The sequence below is a fragment of the Sorex fumeus genome, unplaced genomic scaffold (genome assembly GCF_029834395.1).
Source record: "Sorex fumeus unplaced genomic scaffold, SorFum_2.1 ptg000036l, whole genome shotgun sequence".
Classification (NCBI taxonomy): Eukaryota; Metazoa; Chordata; class Mammalia; order Eulipotyphla; family Soricidae; genus Sorex; species Sorex fumeus.
The window spans coordinates 11,475,195-11,492,626 of NW_026606093.1; the positions used below are offsets into that span (position 1 = coordinate 11,475,195).

The 17,432-nt window shown below is 37.8% G+C and overlaps 1 protein-coding gene across 1 annotated transcript in view; it reads right to left on the reverse strand.

Moving 5' to 3' along the window:
* Positions 1-17,432, reverse strand: part of DBX2 (developing brain homeobox 2) — a 41,143-nt gene that overhangs the window by 15,719 nt on the left and 7,992 nt on the right. The window contains exon 2 of the mRNA XM_056117774.1: positions 10,559-10,654. Coding sequence (XP_055973749.1) covers positions 10,559-10,654 — 96 coding nt within the window. The remainder of the gene's footprint in view (positions 1-10,558; positions 10,655-17,432) is intronic.

Below are 17,432 nucleotides of genomic sequence, written 5' to 3' on the forward strand. Positions count from 1 at the left end.
CTTTATCAGATATTTGATTGACTTTGTGAAATACTGGTCAATAATAAAAGTATTCTGATGTTTTAATTTTTCTATTTTTTCTTCTCAGAACTTCTTTGGTATACTGACATGGAATTGGTTCTTCTGTACTGGTTCACAGATGACATTCTGTAGGAAATCTCAGGACAAAGAACCTTGAAGTCTGGAAAAAAAACTGAATTTGACTGTGTATTTCATCTCTTTCAAGCAAGTTACTTAATCTCTTTCAGTTTATCTACTATTCCTTTAATTAGAAAAATCTAAAGATATGAAGAAACAGCACAAGAAAATTCAAGTGCCCAAATCACAGGTAAGGATACTATGGATCATACCGTATAAGAATCATACTACAAGAACCCTGCATAGAAATGGAAGTTTTTAGAGTTTTATGGTCCAAAATTATACAGAACTCAGCTGATTGCAAGGTCTTATAAATCCAAATTCTATTTTCATTCTTCTGCCCACATGGCTTCTTTATTCAGGCTTGATTCGTCAAGCATGAGGAGGGAGAAACATTAATACACACAATGAGGGCTCTAGTTTGTATTATAGGCTTCTCTGCACTATTCTGGAAAAGTCTACATCTGAATTATCAAGCATCTTCTTGATAACTGTGCCCTCATACTCCAAGTATCCTTCTGGCATGGTGTTTTGACCTTGTCATTCTTTATATTATTTATTTGTAAACTGTATGATCTACCACTATTACAAATATATATACACATGTATATATGTAATTAAGGGGAAAATATGTATATATAAATCAATAAAAAAATAAATACAAGGATAAAGTACCTAAGTAAATTATGGCATATTGACTCAAAGAAATCTTAAAGAACCATTAAAATGAGGGCACTAAGATAAGGTAGCAGCAAAAATAACAAGCTGTAATACACATGACATTTTAGGCTATCTGCTATGCTTATCAAGTAAAATGCAGATAAAATATGAAGAAGGCAAAAACAAACACCGAACTAGATCAATGTTGCATAATTGTATACAATAATTAATGTCCACTCATTCTGTGTTTTAATTCTATTTCAATTTTCTAAGGAAAACAAGAAATATTGTAAGAATGTTTTAAGGAGTAGTCTGAGACAGTTAATGAAACTCCTTATTTTTACAATAGAATAGTTCACAGTGGATGAAATTCAAAAATATAAACTTACAATACAGTGAGATAAATATCCATGGAACATAGTATATAAAGCACTTAACAACTAGGAAAGAAACCACTTATGTCTGAAAGCCAACAGAGTAAGCCAACAACAGCATCTTTTGCTGACAATCCAAGTCAGGGACAGCAGAGTTCACATTTGCAGATGCCCAGCAGAGGGAGGTCAAGTGTAAAACAAATGAATGTGAGTGGGCAGAAGGAAAGGTTAGGAGATGAGGAGAGTCATATTAAAATGGCAGAATGACCTAGGACAGAAAAGTTTTCCAAGGCACGCTTCCCTGGATCCTGAGAAAGCCCTCAAATAGCATCTCACAGGAATCACATGTGCAATAAGCCTAATGAAATGTAATATAAATCAGATCTGTCAGATCTGTTCTCCCATTGTTCATCGATTTTCTCGAGTGGGCCCAGTAATGTCTCCATTGTGACATTTGTTACTGTGTTGGCATATTAGATACATCACGGGTAGCTTGCCAGGCTCTGCCTCGCGGGTGAGATACTCTTGGTAGCTTACTGGGCTCTCTGAGAGGGGCGGAGGAATAGAACCCGGCTCGGCAGGGCCAGCTGCATGAAAGGCAAATGCCCTACCGCTGTGCTATCGCTCCAGCCCGCAATGTGTAAATATTATCACTTGTGGGGGAGTGGTAGGGGGTTGTTGATTAGGACAAAGAAACAACAAATTTACACTAGTGAAAATATGTCTCTCCTCCACTTCCTTTGCCTCCCCTTTTTTTGCCTCCACTTCTAGAAACTATCTTAACTCTGAAGACAGAACACTGATATTTAATAATGAGCAGAGCCTGGAGAACACAGATTCATTTTTGAATCATTACACCAGCAGCAGAGAGCTGCATCGCTATACTGTTGTAGAGGCAATTCAACCGATTACCTCCCACAACTATGTGCCAGTATTATGTGTGATGTGATGATTCATTCTCACTCATGTGAATCTCTAGATTATTGATCCCATTTAAGGAAATTCCCTAACTCTAAAATCTTTAACGTCTTGCTTCAAGAAGTCCTGCAAAGAATTTTATACCCAGTATTACCCTCTGCCATTCATGCTCAGTATTACTCTGTCTTGCCCACTTGCTTTGCTGTTTCCTATTCAAGCCTCTATTTGCAATCTAAATGCTTTTTGTAATATACATTACATGGACATATGTTCCTTTCGGGATACTTAAATCAGAAGTTATCACAAAATTTTTCAGAAATAGAATTCCAACATCCTTTTTCATTTTTTCTTTTTTAATGAAGTAAAAATCATGTTATTTAAAGAAATTTACTTAGAAAAATGTGAAGGTAGAAGAAAAAACATATATGTTCAAGAGAGAATAGGAGAGAAAACAGGCCACTCTAGAGTGGAAAAGTCAGAGTATGGTTTGGGGGATAAGGTTATATACGACTTCTCCAAATTGTTTTGCCCTGGAATTCACTTCATACATAAAAGCAAACTGGGGTGTTGTCACCGAGAAAGCTTTGAAGGACCCTTGATAATCCTTTTGTATTTTTACCATAAGCTTTAGATGTTTCTGTATAGATTTTCAGAGCTAGAAGAAACATTTTTTTAATCCAGATTTCCAATAAGGTAAAGGTAAAGGCCCTCCCGTTGTTCATCGATTTGCTCGAGCGGGCCCAGTAACGTCTCCATTGGAGACTTTGTTGTTACTGTGTCTGGCATATCGAATACGTCACGGGGAGCTTGCCCAGGCTCTGCCATGCGGGCGAGATACTCTCGGTAGCTTGCCAGGCTCTCCAAGAGGGGCGGAGGAATCGAACTTGGGTCGGCCATGTTGGCTGCGTGCAAGGCAAACGCCCTACTGCTGTGCTATCGCTCCAGCCCAGATTTCCAATAAGCCACCTAAATACCAAAAGCCTTCATTAACTACATCATCACAGTCACGGTCACGGTCCTCCCGTTATTCATTGATTTGCTCGAGCGGGCCCAGTAACATCTCCATCGTGAGACTTGTTGTTACTGTGTTTGGCATACTGAATACGTCATGGGTAGCTCTCCAGGCTTTGCCGTGCAAGCGAGATACTCTCGGTAGCTTGCCAGGCTCTCCGAGAGGGGTGGAGGAATCGAACCCGGCTCAGCTGGGCTGGCTGCACGCAAGGTGAACGCCCTACCGCTGTGCTATCGCTGCGACATCTGTCACCCCATTGATCGCCAGGGTTGATTCGGCTGACCTGGCTGGCTAGGCGGGTGTTCCCTTCCTCCCTCACCGCTCCATGTGCGTCCCTCCCGAAGTTGCGCGCTCAGTCAAAGAGGACGGCCTTCCCCGAATAGAGACGGACCGGTCTTTGGTCCAGGGCATATGAGTAGCTGCGCTCCCCTGCTAGAACCTCCAAACTACATGATCAAGTATAAGTTATTTCAAGTGCTGAGTCTGTCTCTCAGAGTCAAATTTTCAAATATGGAATGCTTCTGGTCTATGGTTTTATCTTTTTTTTCTCAATAACACTCATAACTCTCTCTTGTTTCTCTTTCAAGAATTTCTCAATTTCTTTCAGTAAAGAGTTTTATTGTTCCTATTTTCAATAAGGGCCGAGGGCGGTATACTTTGTGCATGAGGATTAGACACATAAAATGGAATATTAGCTGGGTATGCAGTATATAAACTAGAAGTTATAAAACTTAGAAATTTAAGGAACTAGAGTTATAATACAGCCAATAGCGTATTTGCCTTGCACACAAATGAACTGGGTTTAATCCCTGGCATCCCATATGGTATCCGAGTACTGGCAGGAATAAATCCTGAGCTCAGAGTCAAGAATAACCCCTGAGCACTGGGTGTGACCCCCCCAAACAAACAAAAAGAAATATTGTATACCTGAAAGCAAATCATGAAAACTATAGTCTCACAGTGACTCAATTTAAAAAAAAAACAAACTAGAAACTTAAAACTACCTTCTTATGACTAAATAAACTTGAATCTGGGAATGCTATGTTAATAACACTTCATTAGGGCTGGAGCAATAGCACAGTGGTAGGGCGTCTGCCTTGCACGCAGCCAGCATGGCCGACCCGAGTTCGATTCCTCCGCCCCCCTCGGAGAGCCCGGCAAGCTACCGAGAGTATCTCGCCCGCTTGGCAGAGCCTGGCAAGCTCCCCGTGACGTATTCGATATGCTAGACACAGTAACAACAAAGTCTCCAATGGAGACGTTACTGGGCCCGCTCGAGGGCCTTTACTTACCATACAGTTTAACTTAGAAAAAAATACCTTTTGCTGTGCATGATAACCTATCAGTAACAGTATTGTAAACCACAATACTTTGTAGCCTACAAGGAAGAAAAAAGAAAGTGACTGCCTTTAGCGGGTAGGAGGGAAACTGTGGACACTGGTAGAAAGAAGTGGGCAGAGTTGAAGAGACTGGGGCTGAAAAAAATAGTACAGCGGTTAGGGCATTTGCTGTGCATGCGGCGAACCAGGTTCAATTCCCAGCATCTCATATGGTCCCCTGAGCACCGCCAGGGTAAATTCCTGAGTGCAGAGCCAGGAGTAACCCCTGCGTATCACCAGGTGTGACCCAAAAAGCAAACTAAAAAAAATAAATACAACAAAAAAGGTGAAGACACTGGCATTGGAACACTGGAACACTGTGCACATGAAACCTAATCATGAATAACTTTGTAACTTTGTAATTCATGGTGATAATTTTTTTCAAAAAAGGAAAAAAATTAAAATAATTTACCTTGTATTTAGCCCAAATTCAACTTCCACTAAACCTACTCATTGGTCCTAACTCTGTTCTTTAGATGTATATTACATTCAGTAAATATAATTTGAAGCTATCATGTACAGTGTTCTCCAGGCCAAACACTCTGAGCATCTCTCAAAACTTTCTGACCAATCATATAGACCCTTCACAATTTTTATTACTGTCACCCTTCTGCTCTGAAGTTTCAAATTCAAGTTCATTCAATAGCCTCCAGAAGTTCTAGGTATAGGCTGTCAATTAACAAAATCTAGGAGGATTATTCTATCCCTTTTTTTCTGGCTACTCTATTAATAAAAGCATAATCCAACATCTCCATATCATTCTGTGAACATACACTATCAAAATGTTTTGTAAAACCCTTTCCTACTTCGCTCTGTATACTCAATTTCATGCCTCCTATAGACTATACTCGTGCACTTTTTTTTCAAATTGAAAATCACTGTCTTATTAGAATTCATAGAATTAGAATTTCATATGACTTCCATAAGATTTTCTCATTGAGGAAAGGCTGTGACAAGATTACAGACCTGCATGCTATACTAACAATCAGTCCCATCCCATCATCTTCCTTAGGCTTCCAATGAGCAATTAAAAAAAAGGGACCCCATCCCAGGAATGGTGCTCAAATACTTTCACTGCCTTGCCTCAACAGTTGAATAGAGCCATCAACTTGGAAAATCTATTCTGAGTCTCTGACTCCTTGAACTTTGTTCCTAATTGACCAAATGTCATCTGTCAACAAAACACCCCTTACTTACTTCACTGTTGAGAAATCAAAATCTATATGGCTACTTGCTGCACTAAAACTTAGTTTCACAGAGCTGATAATGATTTGACAAAATTATTGGGTTTTCTTCTCTATACTCAAACAAACGCTGCATCATTTTGAAAATAAACCCAGGCCTTGCCTGGTCAATTAGCTCAGTTCACTCACCCCTCCAGCTGCGAGCCGTAAAAGAGAACATTACCAGGTAGGTGGCGAGAATACTAATCAGCATTTCCCATCTTTGACAATGACACTCACAGAACTAGACTACATTCACAATAATAAACATAATGTCTCTTTCCTACTGCTTTCAACAAAATCCTAGGTTCAAGTTCTTTTAAACTTAAGAGAATATGATCTGAAAATGTAGAATGCAAATTCCATTCCCTGCTCATATTTTTATAATGCTGCCCTAAATTTAAACTTTGTCTTTTAAAGTAAAAAGTTCTCAAAAGGTCAAATTTAAGTTGGACACACTAAAGACAAAAAAAAATAATTACCCAATTAATTCAATTACCTCATATACATAATTAAGACTCCCATGCTTTCTCAGGCAGTTTTTTAAAAGTAATTTTCTACATAATTTCCACAAGTTTTGATTTCATTTAGAAGTGGGTTATTTTAAAAAAAGAACCTCATGTATGTAATATCAAGGAATTTCCTTACACTGTTCTGGAAGATGAAAGAAGTTATTCACTACTTTTTCATTTTTACCCACTGTAAAGGTAAAATAGCCGTAGGGCGTTCGCCTTACACGCGGCCAACATGGCCGACCCGAGTTCGATTCCTCCGCCCCTCTCGGTGAGCCCGGCAAGCTACTGAGAGTATCTCGCCCACACGGCAGAGCCCGGCAAGCTCCCCGTGACGTATTCGATATGCCAGACACAGTAACAACAAAGTCTCCAATGGAGACGTTACTGGGCCTGCTCGAGCAAATTGATGATCAACGGGAGGGCCTTTTAAACTACTTATTATATGTAAGGAAAGCACTGGACAAATGGTTTTCCACATTGCAAAAACAAGTCAATCATAAACTCAAAAGTTTCAAAAAAAACTAAGTCAATTTGAAACAAATAAATCACAACAATAAAGCAAAAATAATACTACACTTGCTTCACTGTGGACATATATATCTGGTCCTACACTTTGGTGTGAAAACACTATTGCAAAATGATAAGGAACAGTTATTCATTGCCTGCTTAAATTTTAAGTATAGTTTTAAGTCTTTGCTATTTGAACTGAAATTCAGAAGACTACTTGAACCACTCATTTTCTTTCTTTTATGACATCTTATTATCTCATTCCTACTTTGGACAAACTGGCAGGCTACCGAATGTAGCCTGCCCACACGGCAGAGTCTGGCAAACTCCCCGTGGCATACCCAATATGCCAAATACCAGTAATAATGATGGGTCTCATTCTCCTAAAGAGCCTTGAATATAATCTCAGGGCTAGGATGAAGGAGACGTTACTGGGGCCTGCTCGAGGCAATCGACGATTAACAGGGTGATTTGTGATTTGTGATTTGTGATGTAGTGGTAGAAACAAAAGCAAATGCTTGGATATAAGAATCATTCAAAGAGCTCAGAGAGTAGGGAGTAGGTAAGGCACTAGGTGGCACGTCTACCTTTCATGCAGCCAACCTGGGTTCAGTTCCCCAGAATTTTATATGGTCCCCTGAGCACTGCCAGCAATAATTCCTGAGTGCAGAGCCAGGATCAACCTCTGAGTGGCGCCAGATATGGCCCAAAAACTGTCAATGTCACTGTCACTGTCCTCCCGTTGTTCATCGATTTGCTTGAGCGGGCCCAGTAACGTTGTGAGACTTGTTACTGTGTTTTGACATATGGAATACATCACAGGTAGCTTGCCAGGCTTTGCTGTGTGGGCGAGATACTCTTGGTAGTTTGCTGGGCTCTCCGAGAGGGGTGGAGGAATGGAACTCAGATCGGCAGTGTCGCCACGTGTAAGGCAAACACCCTACCCGCTGTGCTATTGCTCCAGCCATGGCCCAAAGCAAACAAACAAAAATCATTCCAATTATTTGGGACAGAGAGATAGCATAGAGGGATAGCATAGTGGATAGGGTGGTTTTCTTGCACATGGCCCACCCAACTTCTCAGCATCCTATATGGCCCTCTGAGCCCATCAAGTGATTTTGGAGTAGAACCAGGAGTAATTCCTGAGTACCACCAGTGCAGCCCCCCCAAAAAATCTAAGCAAAAGGAATCATTCAAATTAATTTTAAAATGGGCTGGAGTCATAGCACAGCGGTAGGGCATTTGCCTTACAAGCGGCCAACATGGCCGACCCAAGTTCGATTCCTCCGCCCCTCTCGGAGAGCCCGGCAAGCTACCGAGAGTATTCGATATGCCAAACACAGTAACAACAAAGTCTCCAATGGAGACGTTACTGGGCCCGCTCGAGCAAATCGACGATCAACGGGAGGGCCTTTACCTTTACCTTACCTAATTTTAAAATAAAGAAAACTTCAATATTTATTCTAAAAGAATAAAGAGGGAGGGGCCCGAGAGACAATACAGAGGGAATGGTGCTTGCTTTGCACGCAGCAGACCTGGGTTTGATCCCTATACCAACACCTCATGATGTCCCCAGGTCTGCCAGGAGCAACTCCTGAGTTCAGAGCCAGGAGTGATGCCATGCACTGCCATGAGTGGCCCCCACCAAAAAAAAAAAAAAAACAGATGAAAAAAAAGTATGAAAGCGAACAATAAAGAAGCGTATGAAGGGAAATTATAGTAAATTTCCAAGCAATCAGAAGATAAAGTTGTCTAGAAAACATCTTCAAAATTCTTTTATGTCTTCCATTTAACTTTATTTTTTTACTTTTGTGGCTTAAAGACTCATTAAAATATCACCATAAAATAAATATGCATACACTCGCATAAAATGTGAATATCTACCTGTGTTACATGGCATCTTGGGGTTCATTTCATTTCCACTTACCTAAACTGCATTGGTAAAATTTTTTTTTAAATACCAGCATTATATTCAAGGGGAAAATAACTAACTTAGATGAATATTCTCTTTTAATCTTTCCTCCCAAATATTTAACACTAAATATTCAACTTCATAGAGATGCCACTTTGGCCTTAAATCAGATATTTGTAGTGTAACTCTTCCAGCAGTGTCCTGATACTCTAATATATGATGATAAATGTCTCCTTAATTTGCACAACAGTTTTGAATTGCCCTCATAGCAGACCACCTTGAAGGACCGAGAAAAAGGTTTAGTCATGGGTTCCATTTTTCTATTTGAATTCAATAGATTCTAGTTAAATGGACAATTAATAGGTCACCTCCAAAATAGTAGTGTATCAGTCCTGGTTAATAAACAATCCCCACAGTTGATAATGGGTCCTGTGTATTCAGCAAGTCCCTGATACACTCAGCTCACCCACTAAATCCCCTTTCAGGTGGATGGGGTTATATGGGAAGATGAGCTAGAATGAGTCTATAAAAGTCAGTTTTATTCACTGCTTTATTTTCTGTCAAGTGCGTTAAATGGTGTCCAGAAATTCACTCGGAATGTGAGACAGGAGAAAAGACCGACACACAGAGCCTGCTTTATGACCATATAAAAGGACAACTGACCCTTGCCCAAGCCTTTTCCGTGTGAAATGATTCCTAAAGTTCATCTGCACAGTGAAAAATCGTGGTGAGGTCGCGTGTGGATGAGCCAAGTGAAAGTGGCAATTGGTCACGGGTCTGTTACCCATTGTGGCGGGGTCCCTGCCATGTGAAGTCTCTGTGGGAAAGTATCAGCCCCCTAAAGAGAGGCTCAGAAGCCTGCAGCTCATTAAAGGGACAGCATTTGCTGCCTCACTTGTCAGGAGTCATCTGTTGAGCAATTGCGTTCCTGAAACATTCATACAACATAGACAGAGAGGCAGAAGGAATCTGAATTCAACGTGATGAAGCTCAGAACTTTAACCTGGCTCAAACTCCTACTTCACTTTCACCAGACAAAACTGTTAACCCGAGAAAACATTTTCTCTTTGGCAGCTAAAATAAATGTACCCCTCCTCTGGAATTCTTTATCAGAGACTCAGATCTCTACCTACAGATTATGATGTGACCTAGAAGTCTCAAGACCAAGGTGAATTTTATTTGTTTTCAGTGGGACATATTTTTCCTTGAGAGAGAGACACACACAGAGAGAAAGACAGAGAGAGGGAGAGGGAGAGAGAGAGAGAGAGAGAGAGAGAGAGAGAGAGAGAGAGAGAGAGAGAGAGAGAGAGAGAGAAATGTAACAGTACATGCTCTCAAGCGTTTTGGAAGGTTTTCTATTTTCATTCTATCCCCAAAACACAAAACCTTGTAAAATGTTTAAAATGTTATATTTAGAACATTTCCTACAATTCTGGCTGATACATATTCGACACCATAAAATGAAGATGCATTTGTCTCCTTTGAACAATTTCGGCAATTTCTAATTATTTTCTACGGACACAGAGACTTTTTAAGTCACATTTTAAACTGGTTGCAAATTTTACAAAGCACAATTCTTAACCTTTCTTTCTTTTTTCTTCTTTAAATGAGTGTTGCTACATGCTTTTAAATGAGCCAAACTGGCCCTTCTGAGATTTTTTTATATCAAATGGAAAACAAGTCTCTTTCCTTGGAGTGTCAGCCCTGGGTTTCAATGCCATTAGAAACTGCTCACAATTGCTCAGTGTGCTGTGGTTTGATAAATCTCTGGAACCTTCCTGAATAGGATCCCTGTGATTTTTTAGTGAGGAATTAGCTCCTCGCGATTGCATTACCAATTAGTTTGCCAGAGCACATTAAATCCTGCTGCTTTGGTTTACAGAATAACTGAGGCATTGCTGATGAAGCATAAAAACTTACTTGGGAAAGCAGAGGGAGACGCAGGGTGCCGGCAGGACCCACCGCAGCACTCGGGGTAGAATGTTGGGGCGCTCAGGAAAAAAGGTTTGGACGGCACTGCAGAGAAAGCATTGATCTCATTGATTAATCAGTTCTTTCAGACAATATTCAAAACTCCAGTTTCTCAAAAGGGGCTGGATAAAAACATTCCATTTTCTTAGCCTCGGCTTACTGAGGTACAATCGTTACTAATACTAAAGTCAATTGAAAATAGCTTTCATTTGTGAAAGAGCTTGTCAAATAATTTCATCAAGATTTGGAAATTGTGAAAAGAGTCAAATGGATCAAAACCACTCTTGCTAATTCATTTTCTGTGTGGTCATATTACAAAAAAAATAAACATTTCCTAGAGCAAGACAGTCCAAAAGTGTCATTTATAATGACTAAAATGTCCTATGTACATTTATGTAATATCCTACATTGCTGTGGGAACATGCAACAGCTGATTATTTGGACTATGATCAGCTAGACCGGGTAACTATATTATTAATGTAAATTATTTTAAATTTAAATAAAAGCATGGCATTAAATTATCACATCAATGGTATACATCACTTATCAATTAAACCATTTAAATATTTTGTGCTTAATTTTAAAAGATTAAGTTACTTGACTTTATTTTCAGAAGATTCTTTGGTATAGATGTGTATGTACCAGTTTATATCCCAGAATCAATAACAAAACTGGTAATAGTTTGCTAAGCAATTTCATAACAAAAAGTGGTAAAATCAAAGTGGTATTTATAATCATGTCTACATGCTTCAAACTTTTTAAGAATAGTTTTTAAGATAATGATATTGTCTCAAGAGAAATCTAGCTCACTTTATTTTGTTTATTTTATTAAACTATGCAATTATTACTGGTCTGGAAAATTGATGAAAATTTAAATTTGTCATGAGTTGAAGAAAAACAGTTGTAAATGATATTACAGAATATTAATTACAAATCTTCTCTACTGAGCACCTTGTCAGGTTTCAGGCTTCGATGATGTGCCTAACTACACCATATTTTTTAATGCAGCATGGTTTCACACAACAGAAATAAGGGTAAGGTTCCTGAAGATAGATAACTTCCTTTTATCATGGCATACCAAGCTGAGCACGTGGTCCATTCCAAATAGTCAGCAAATTTTCAATAAATGAATGAATGATCTTCAAAAGCATAAAATAAGAAACTTCTGATCTTCTTAGTAATGATGAACAGAAATTAATCCCTTCCCCTTCCTGACATATCCTGAAGCACAGTATCCCCCCAAATAAATTATCTTGAAATTAAAGCAATTACTTGAAAATACTTTCAATATTCTTCCTTTCACAATGAATGGTAATTATTCCCCCTAGCCTACAAGTTGAATTTTGATGCAAATACAAGAATGCAACAATGTCTGACTTGTATTTATAACTAACAAATAAGCAAGTATATTTTTTCAATAGTATCTTCAAAATAAGCACATTACCAAGTAGTGATTTTATAATCTCTGGACCCTTAATGCCTCCAAATGGAAAATAAGAAATAAATCTCATTTCTTCTCTGATTTAATGCAAAGTTGTCAATATTAATGTTGTTAGCTCTTTCACCGGGATTTTTTTTAAAAAAATATGATAACTAAATAAAGCAAGAAAAAGAGATTCACTTTGGAGCTCAAATGGATCATTCATTTGAGAGAAGTGACCAATTAAGTTTGTTTGTGTTAAATTGGGTTTTGAGATATATGATCCTAGTGTTAAATTTAACCAGATATGCACCTCTCGAAAAAAAAAAATTAGTTTGTTACACTGCTATATATTGCCCTATCTTTGCAAAAACAAAAAGCTATTATCAAAATGACTTCCTATCTACAGTAATAAGCAGTTTTAGCTAAAGAATTACATGATTAGGCTTAAGGTTCTATTGTGTAGAATTTCTTTACCACTTTAAATAACCTCTTTGACACACATATATTTACACAGGAGATTAGTCAATCTTGATTGCTATACATAAATACATCTTGTTTAAGCTGGTTTATGTGGAAATCACTGTGAAATTTCAATTAAGTGCTTCATTTTTTTTTACATGCTCTTACTCTGACATAAGTCAAAAGTTAAGCCAGCTGAGCCTGTGATGTTGAATGGCATTAGGAAATAACCATTTAAGTCAAGGCGATTGCATTATAAAAATATATCCTACAATTTTGCATGTTTGCAAACTTCATACTTTTCATAGCATTAAATAAAGGTAGCATTAAGTAAAGGTGAATCATGTGAAATTTTTTCCATTAAGTTTGACAGAAAATAAAATGACAGGTTGATGGATGTGTTAAAACTTTTGTAAACCATTAAGAACTATATTGAAGATGTTCTGAAAAGGGTAGAAAACAGGCAATTTCATCCTGGATGATATGCATTTCAAAGCCTATCAGTGCAACTAGAAGCAGTCATTTCATCATTTGGGAAACAATTTATTGTAGACTTAATGACCAATGTTTATATTTATTGTCAGGCAATGAACAGGCCATGAATTTTACACATGTTCTCTCATTCGTTAACATTCAGCCCCCAAAGGGCATGCATCTGGAATGTAATTATGATTTCTTTCAGCAATTTTTAAAGGACAAGAGAAACATAAAAAAATTAACATAATGTTTATTGGTAGCCTTGAGGGATAAGGGTTTCACATAAAAAGACTCCAAGAGCTAAAGTTTTAAAAATATATACTCTCCCAAGCTTTCCCTGGCAGAAAAACAAATGGCCTTTCCTATGGAAAAAGGGAAAAAAAAGCTCACCATCAGCGTCTACACATTTCAGCAAAATACAAAATCGTATTCAAACAACAAATACAATCTCTAGGTTTTTGCAGGAAAAAAATGCCACTTTACAACAATTGTCTTAAAAATGTGAAATTACATTGGAACCTTGTCTAAATCCAAATGAAAAAAATCAAATTATTCACAGAAAACTTTATGAACTTTTTAAGTTATTAATCATAAGTTCTGACTTTTCTGAAGATAGAATCCAAGTATCTATTAATTATTTTGAATATTTAATTACAATGGTAATTCAGGGTCAACTTACTGGTAAACTGGCATGATTTTTAAAACTTAATCACACTGTATCAAATATAAATGAATCCCACAGTCAAGGATAGTTATAGGCTACAGAGAAATTACTTTTAAAGTTCTGTATTCTAGAAAGCAACAGATTTTATAAATCATTTCTTATTATTTTCATTCTCCTTTACTGACAAAAAGTGGACATATAAGTAGTATCGAACTGTATTCATTTTGCAGTCAATGAAAGTTGGTACTCAGTAACTTGAACTTACAATTCTAAGAAAGAATGTTAAAAACTAATGAAATATTCAAATAGATTTCAAAAGCCCACTTTTTGCTATGTCAATTGAACAGCAAAATTTAAGAAGGATGAAGAAAAATGAAAAATATCTGACTATAGTGTCTGAAGGATCAACAATTCCTCTGAGGGGAAAATAACAGGGAATTACATAATTTCAAAAGAATACTTGCAATAACTGCCTTCAGTCTGGGTACATAGACACCAGAAATAAAAAAATAAAATTCCTGATCTGAAAATAATACATCGATGAGTCGACTATCTGGATTAAAATGGATCCATAAGCAAGATTCTAAACAATGGCAGCCAACTATTTGAGAGGTAGCACTGTCCTTCAGCTGTTCATTGATTTGCTCGAGCGGGCACCAGTAACATCTCCATTGTGAGACTTGTTGTTACTGTTTTTGCCATATCGAATACACCATGGGGAGCTTGTCAGGCTCTGTCTTGTGGGCAGGATACTCTTGGTAGCTTGCCAGGCTCTCCAAGAGGGACAGAGGAATTGAACCCGGGTCGGCCATATGCAAGGCAAATGCCCTACCCACTGTGCTAACACTCCAGCTCTAAAAGAACAAAATCATGAAATTTCTGTGACATGTAGGGAACTGGAGATATCATGCTGAATGAAGTTAGTTTGGAGGAAAGGGATAGACACAGAATGATGTCTCATGCGTGGAACTTAAAGATATATATCAAAGCAACAAAGATCCAAAGGCAACATAATGGGAGAGCTGATCCACACAAATGAGCTGGGTGGAAAATATTTGGAGGAAGGGATGTTGAAGTCCTTGGAAAAGGAAGGGGTACCCTCGTAATGGGTATGGTGCTGTAATTAGGTGCATGAGAAACCATTTTTTAAAAAACTGGATTAAAGAAGTGTTATTTTAAAATTTTTGATAGTTAAGTTTTAGGCATATAATATTTCACCAGCAGTGTCAACTTCCTCCACTAGTGTTCATGTATTCCCTCCCCATCTCAACCCCCACCTCATCCCTGCCTGCCAACTTGACAGGCATATTACAAAGTTTCAGTGGTTGCAACTTATATCTCCTATTTTCAGTTTTGTTCAGTGTGTGTGTTGGATATACCACTCACTCAGACAACCAGTATAAATAATTATTATACTGTTTATAAATCAAAGAACCTCAACCAAGAATTTTTTTTAAAGAGCTTACGTTTCATAACTCAAGTACCATGATAAGAAGCTGAGAACACTTGAAAAGTTCATGTATCAGTGCTGTAATGAGCAGCTCCAACTAACTGATAATCAGTTTACTCAATAGCAGCATCAAATGGATGTCAACAGACATACTGCCCAGCTGAACCTTTAGGTGACTAAAATCCTGGTTAACACCTAATTATAACTTCCAAAGATTCCAAATGAGAACCATCCAACTGACCCCTGTCAACCCATAAAACTACAAAAAAAATAAGTCATTAGTTTAAGCCTCTAAGCTTTGAGATGATTTCTTACACTGCAATATCCCCTGTACCAATATTTTACTTTTGGACTCAATAAAATATATTGGAACAAAATATATAAGGGTCTGTTAAGTATATTAGATATTTAGAGAGAAATCCAATTTCTTAGGAAGAGTATAAAATAAAAAATAGATTAAATAAAAGCATGATCTAATGAAGTTATAAATAAGAATTCTAATAAGCATTCCTAGATAAAAATTATACTATTTCATTTTGCAATGTGCCTTTTTATTCCTAACATACTGTAGGTATATTTGAATAAAATAACTAATGAAGGTACTCAACTTTTGAGTTACTTAACTTTTAAGTAAGTTAAAAAGGTATAAAAATTTTTCAAGAGTTTTCATAAATTATGAAAACAGTAATTAAGAACTTCTTTATGTAGAGCCTCGGTTTAACCCATGATTAAGTTGATGTTGAACTAAGAGTAGTAAATCAAAACCTCTGGAGTATGTAATGAAATGGATTCTAAAGTTATGGATAATGTTAGGCAAGAGAGATAGCATAGCAAGTCAACTGCATGTTCTGCCTGTGGCCATGCCCGCTTCAATCCCCATTGCAATTCCCAAGGCTCACCAGGAGTGATCCCTGAACACAGAGACAGAACCAAGTTCTGAGCTCATTCAAGCGTGACACCAAAGCCAAACGATAATAAAGAAACATGAAATTATGGACAATGTCAACAACAGAAATGCGGTGAAACATAGGATGAACCCAGAGTAATAAAATTTTACCCCCATCCTATCACAAGGGCATGTTCATTGAAATACTGAAAGATGATAACATTTCACTTCTGTGAAAACTCTCATTTGCAAAGAACCTGTAGCATTTTATGAATATATATTGTTAGTGTTCTTTGTCTTCACTCTTAAGTTGCTACCATCCCTAACCTTGTTCTGCCTTAAACCTAATGGTAAAATATCCTCTTACAGCAAAAAGAACTTTTCTTCTGGTGAACACAACAACAGGAACATCTAAAAAAATAGAGAAGCATCTAATACACAACTTTAGATTCTAATATATTAGCAACATTTCTGAAAGACAAATATAAAAAAAATCACCACTGACAATCCCATCAAATTGAACAAAGTATCCTTTGGTTTTTCTGATGTAGTTCTTAAATTTAAATATGTTTTACAGATGACTGGTTAAAGAAACTTTGGTACATCTACACAATGGAGTACTATGTAGCTGTTAGAAAAGATGAAGTCATGAAATTTACATACAAGTGGTACTACATGGAAAGTATCATGCTAAGCAAAATGAGTCAGAAAGAGAGGGACAGACATGGAAAGATTGCATTCATCTGGGGAACATAAAGTAACAAAATAGGAGACTAACACCCAAGAATGGCCGCGGTTAGTACCAGGAATTTTGCTCCATGGTTTGGAGGCAGCCACACATGCTAGGGGAAAAGGCAGCTCAGATAGAGAAGGGAGCACCAAATAAAGGGTGTTGGGAGGTTCCTCTCAGGATGGGAGAAGCAAGCTGAAAGTAGACTATAGACCAAACATGATTGCCACTCAATGCCTCTTTTGCAAACCACAACACCCAAAAGGAGAGAGAGAACAAAAGGGAATGCCCTGCCACAGAGGCAGGATGGGATGGGGGGATGGGGGTGGGAGGGATACTGGGATTCATGGTGGTGGGAAATGGGCACTGGTGGAGGGATGGGTATTTGATCATTGTATAATTGAAACCCAAGCACAAAATTTGTAAGCCTACAACTGTACCTCATGGTGTCTCACTAATAAAAATAAATTTTAAAAAATGGGGAGAAGTGAACAGAAACTTCCTCAAAAATAAAAATACAAATGACCAAAAGACACACGAAAAAATGCTCTACATCACTAATTATCAGGAAAATGCAAACCAAAACAACAATGAGGTATCATCTTACACCACAGAGTCTGGCACACAACAAAAAGAACAAGAACAACCAGTGCTGGCAAGGATGTGGGGAGAAAGGGAGTCTCTTTCACTGATGGCGGGAACGCCGATTGGTTCAGCCGTTCTGAAAAACAACA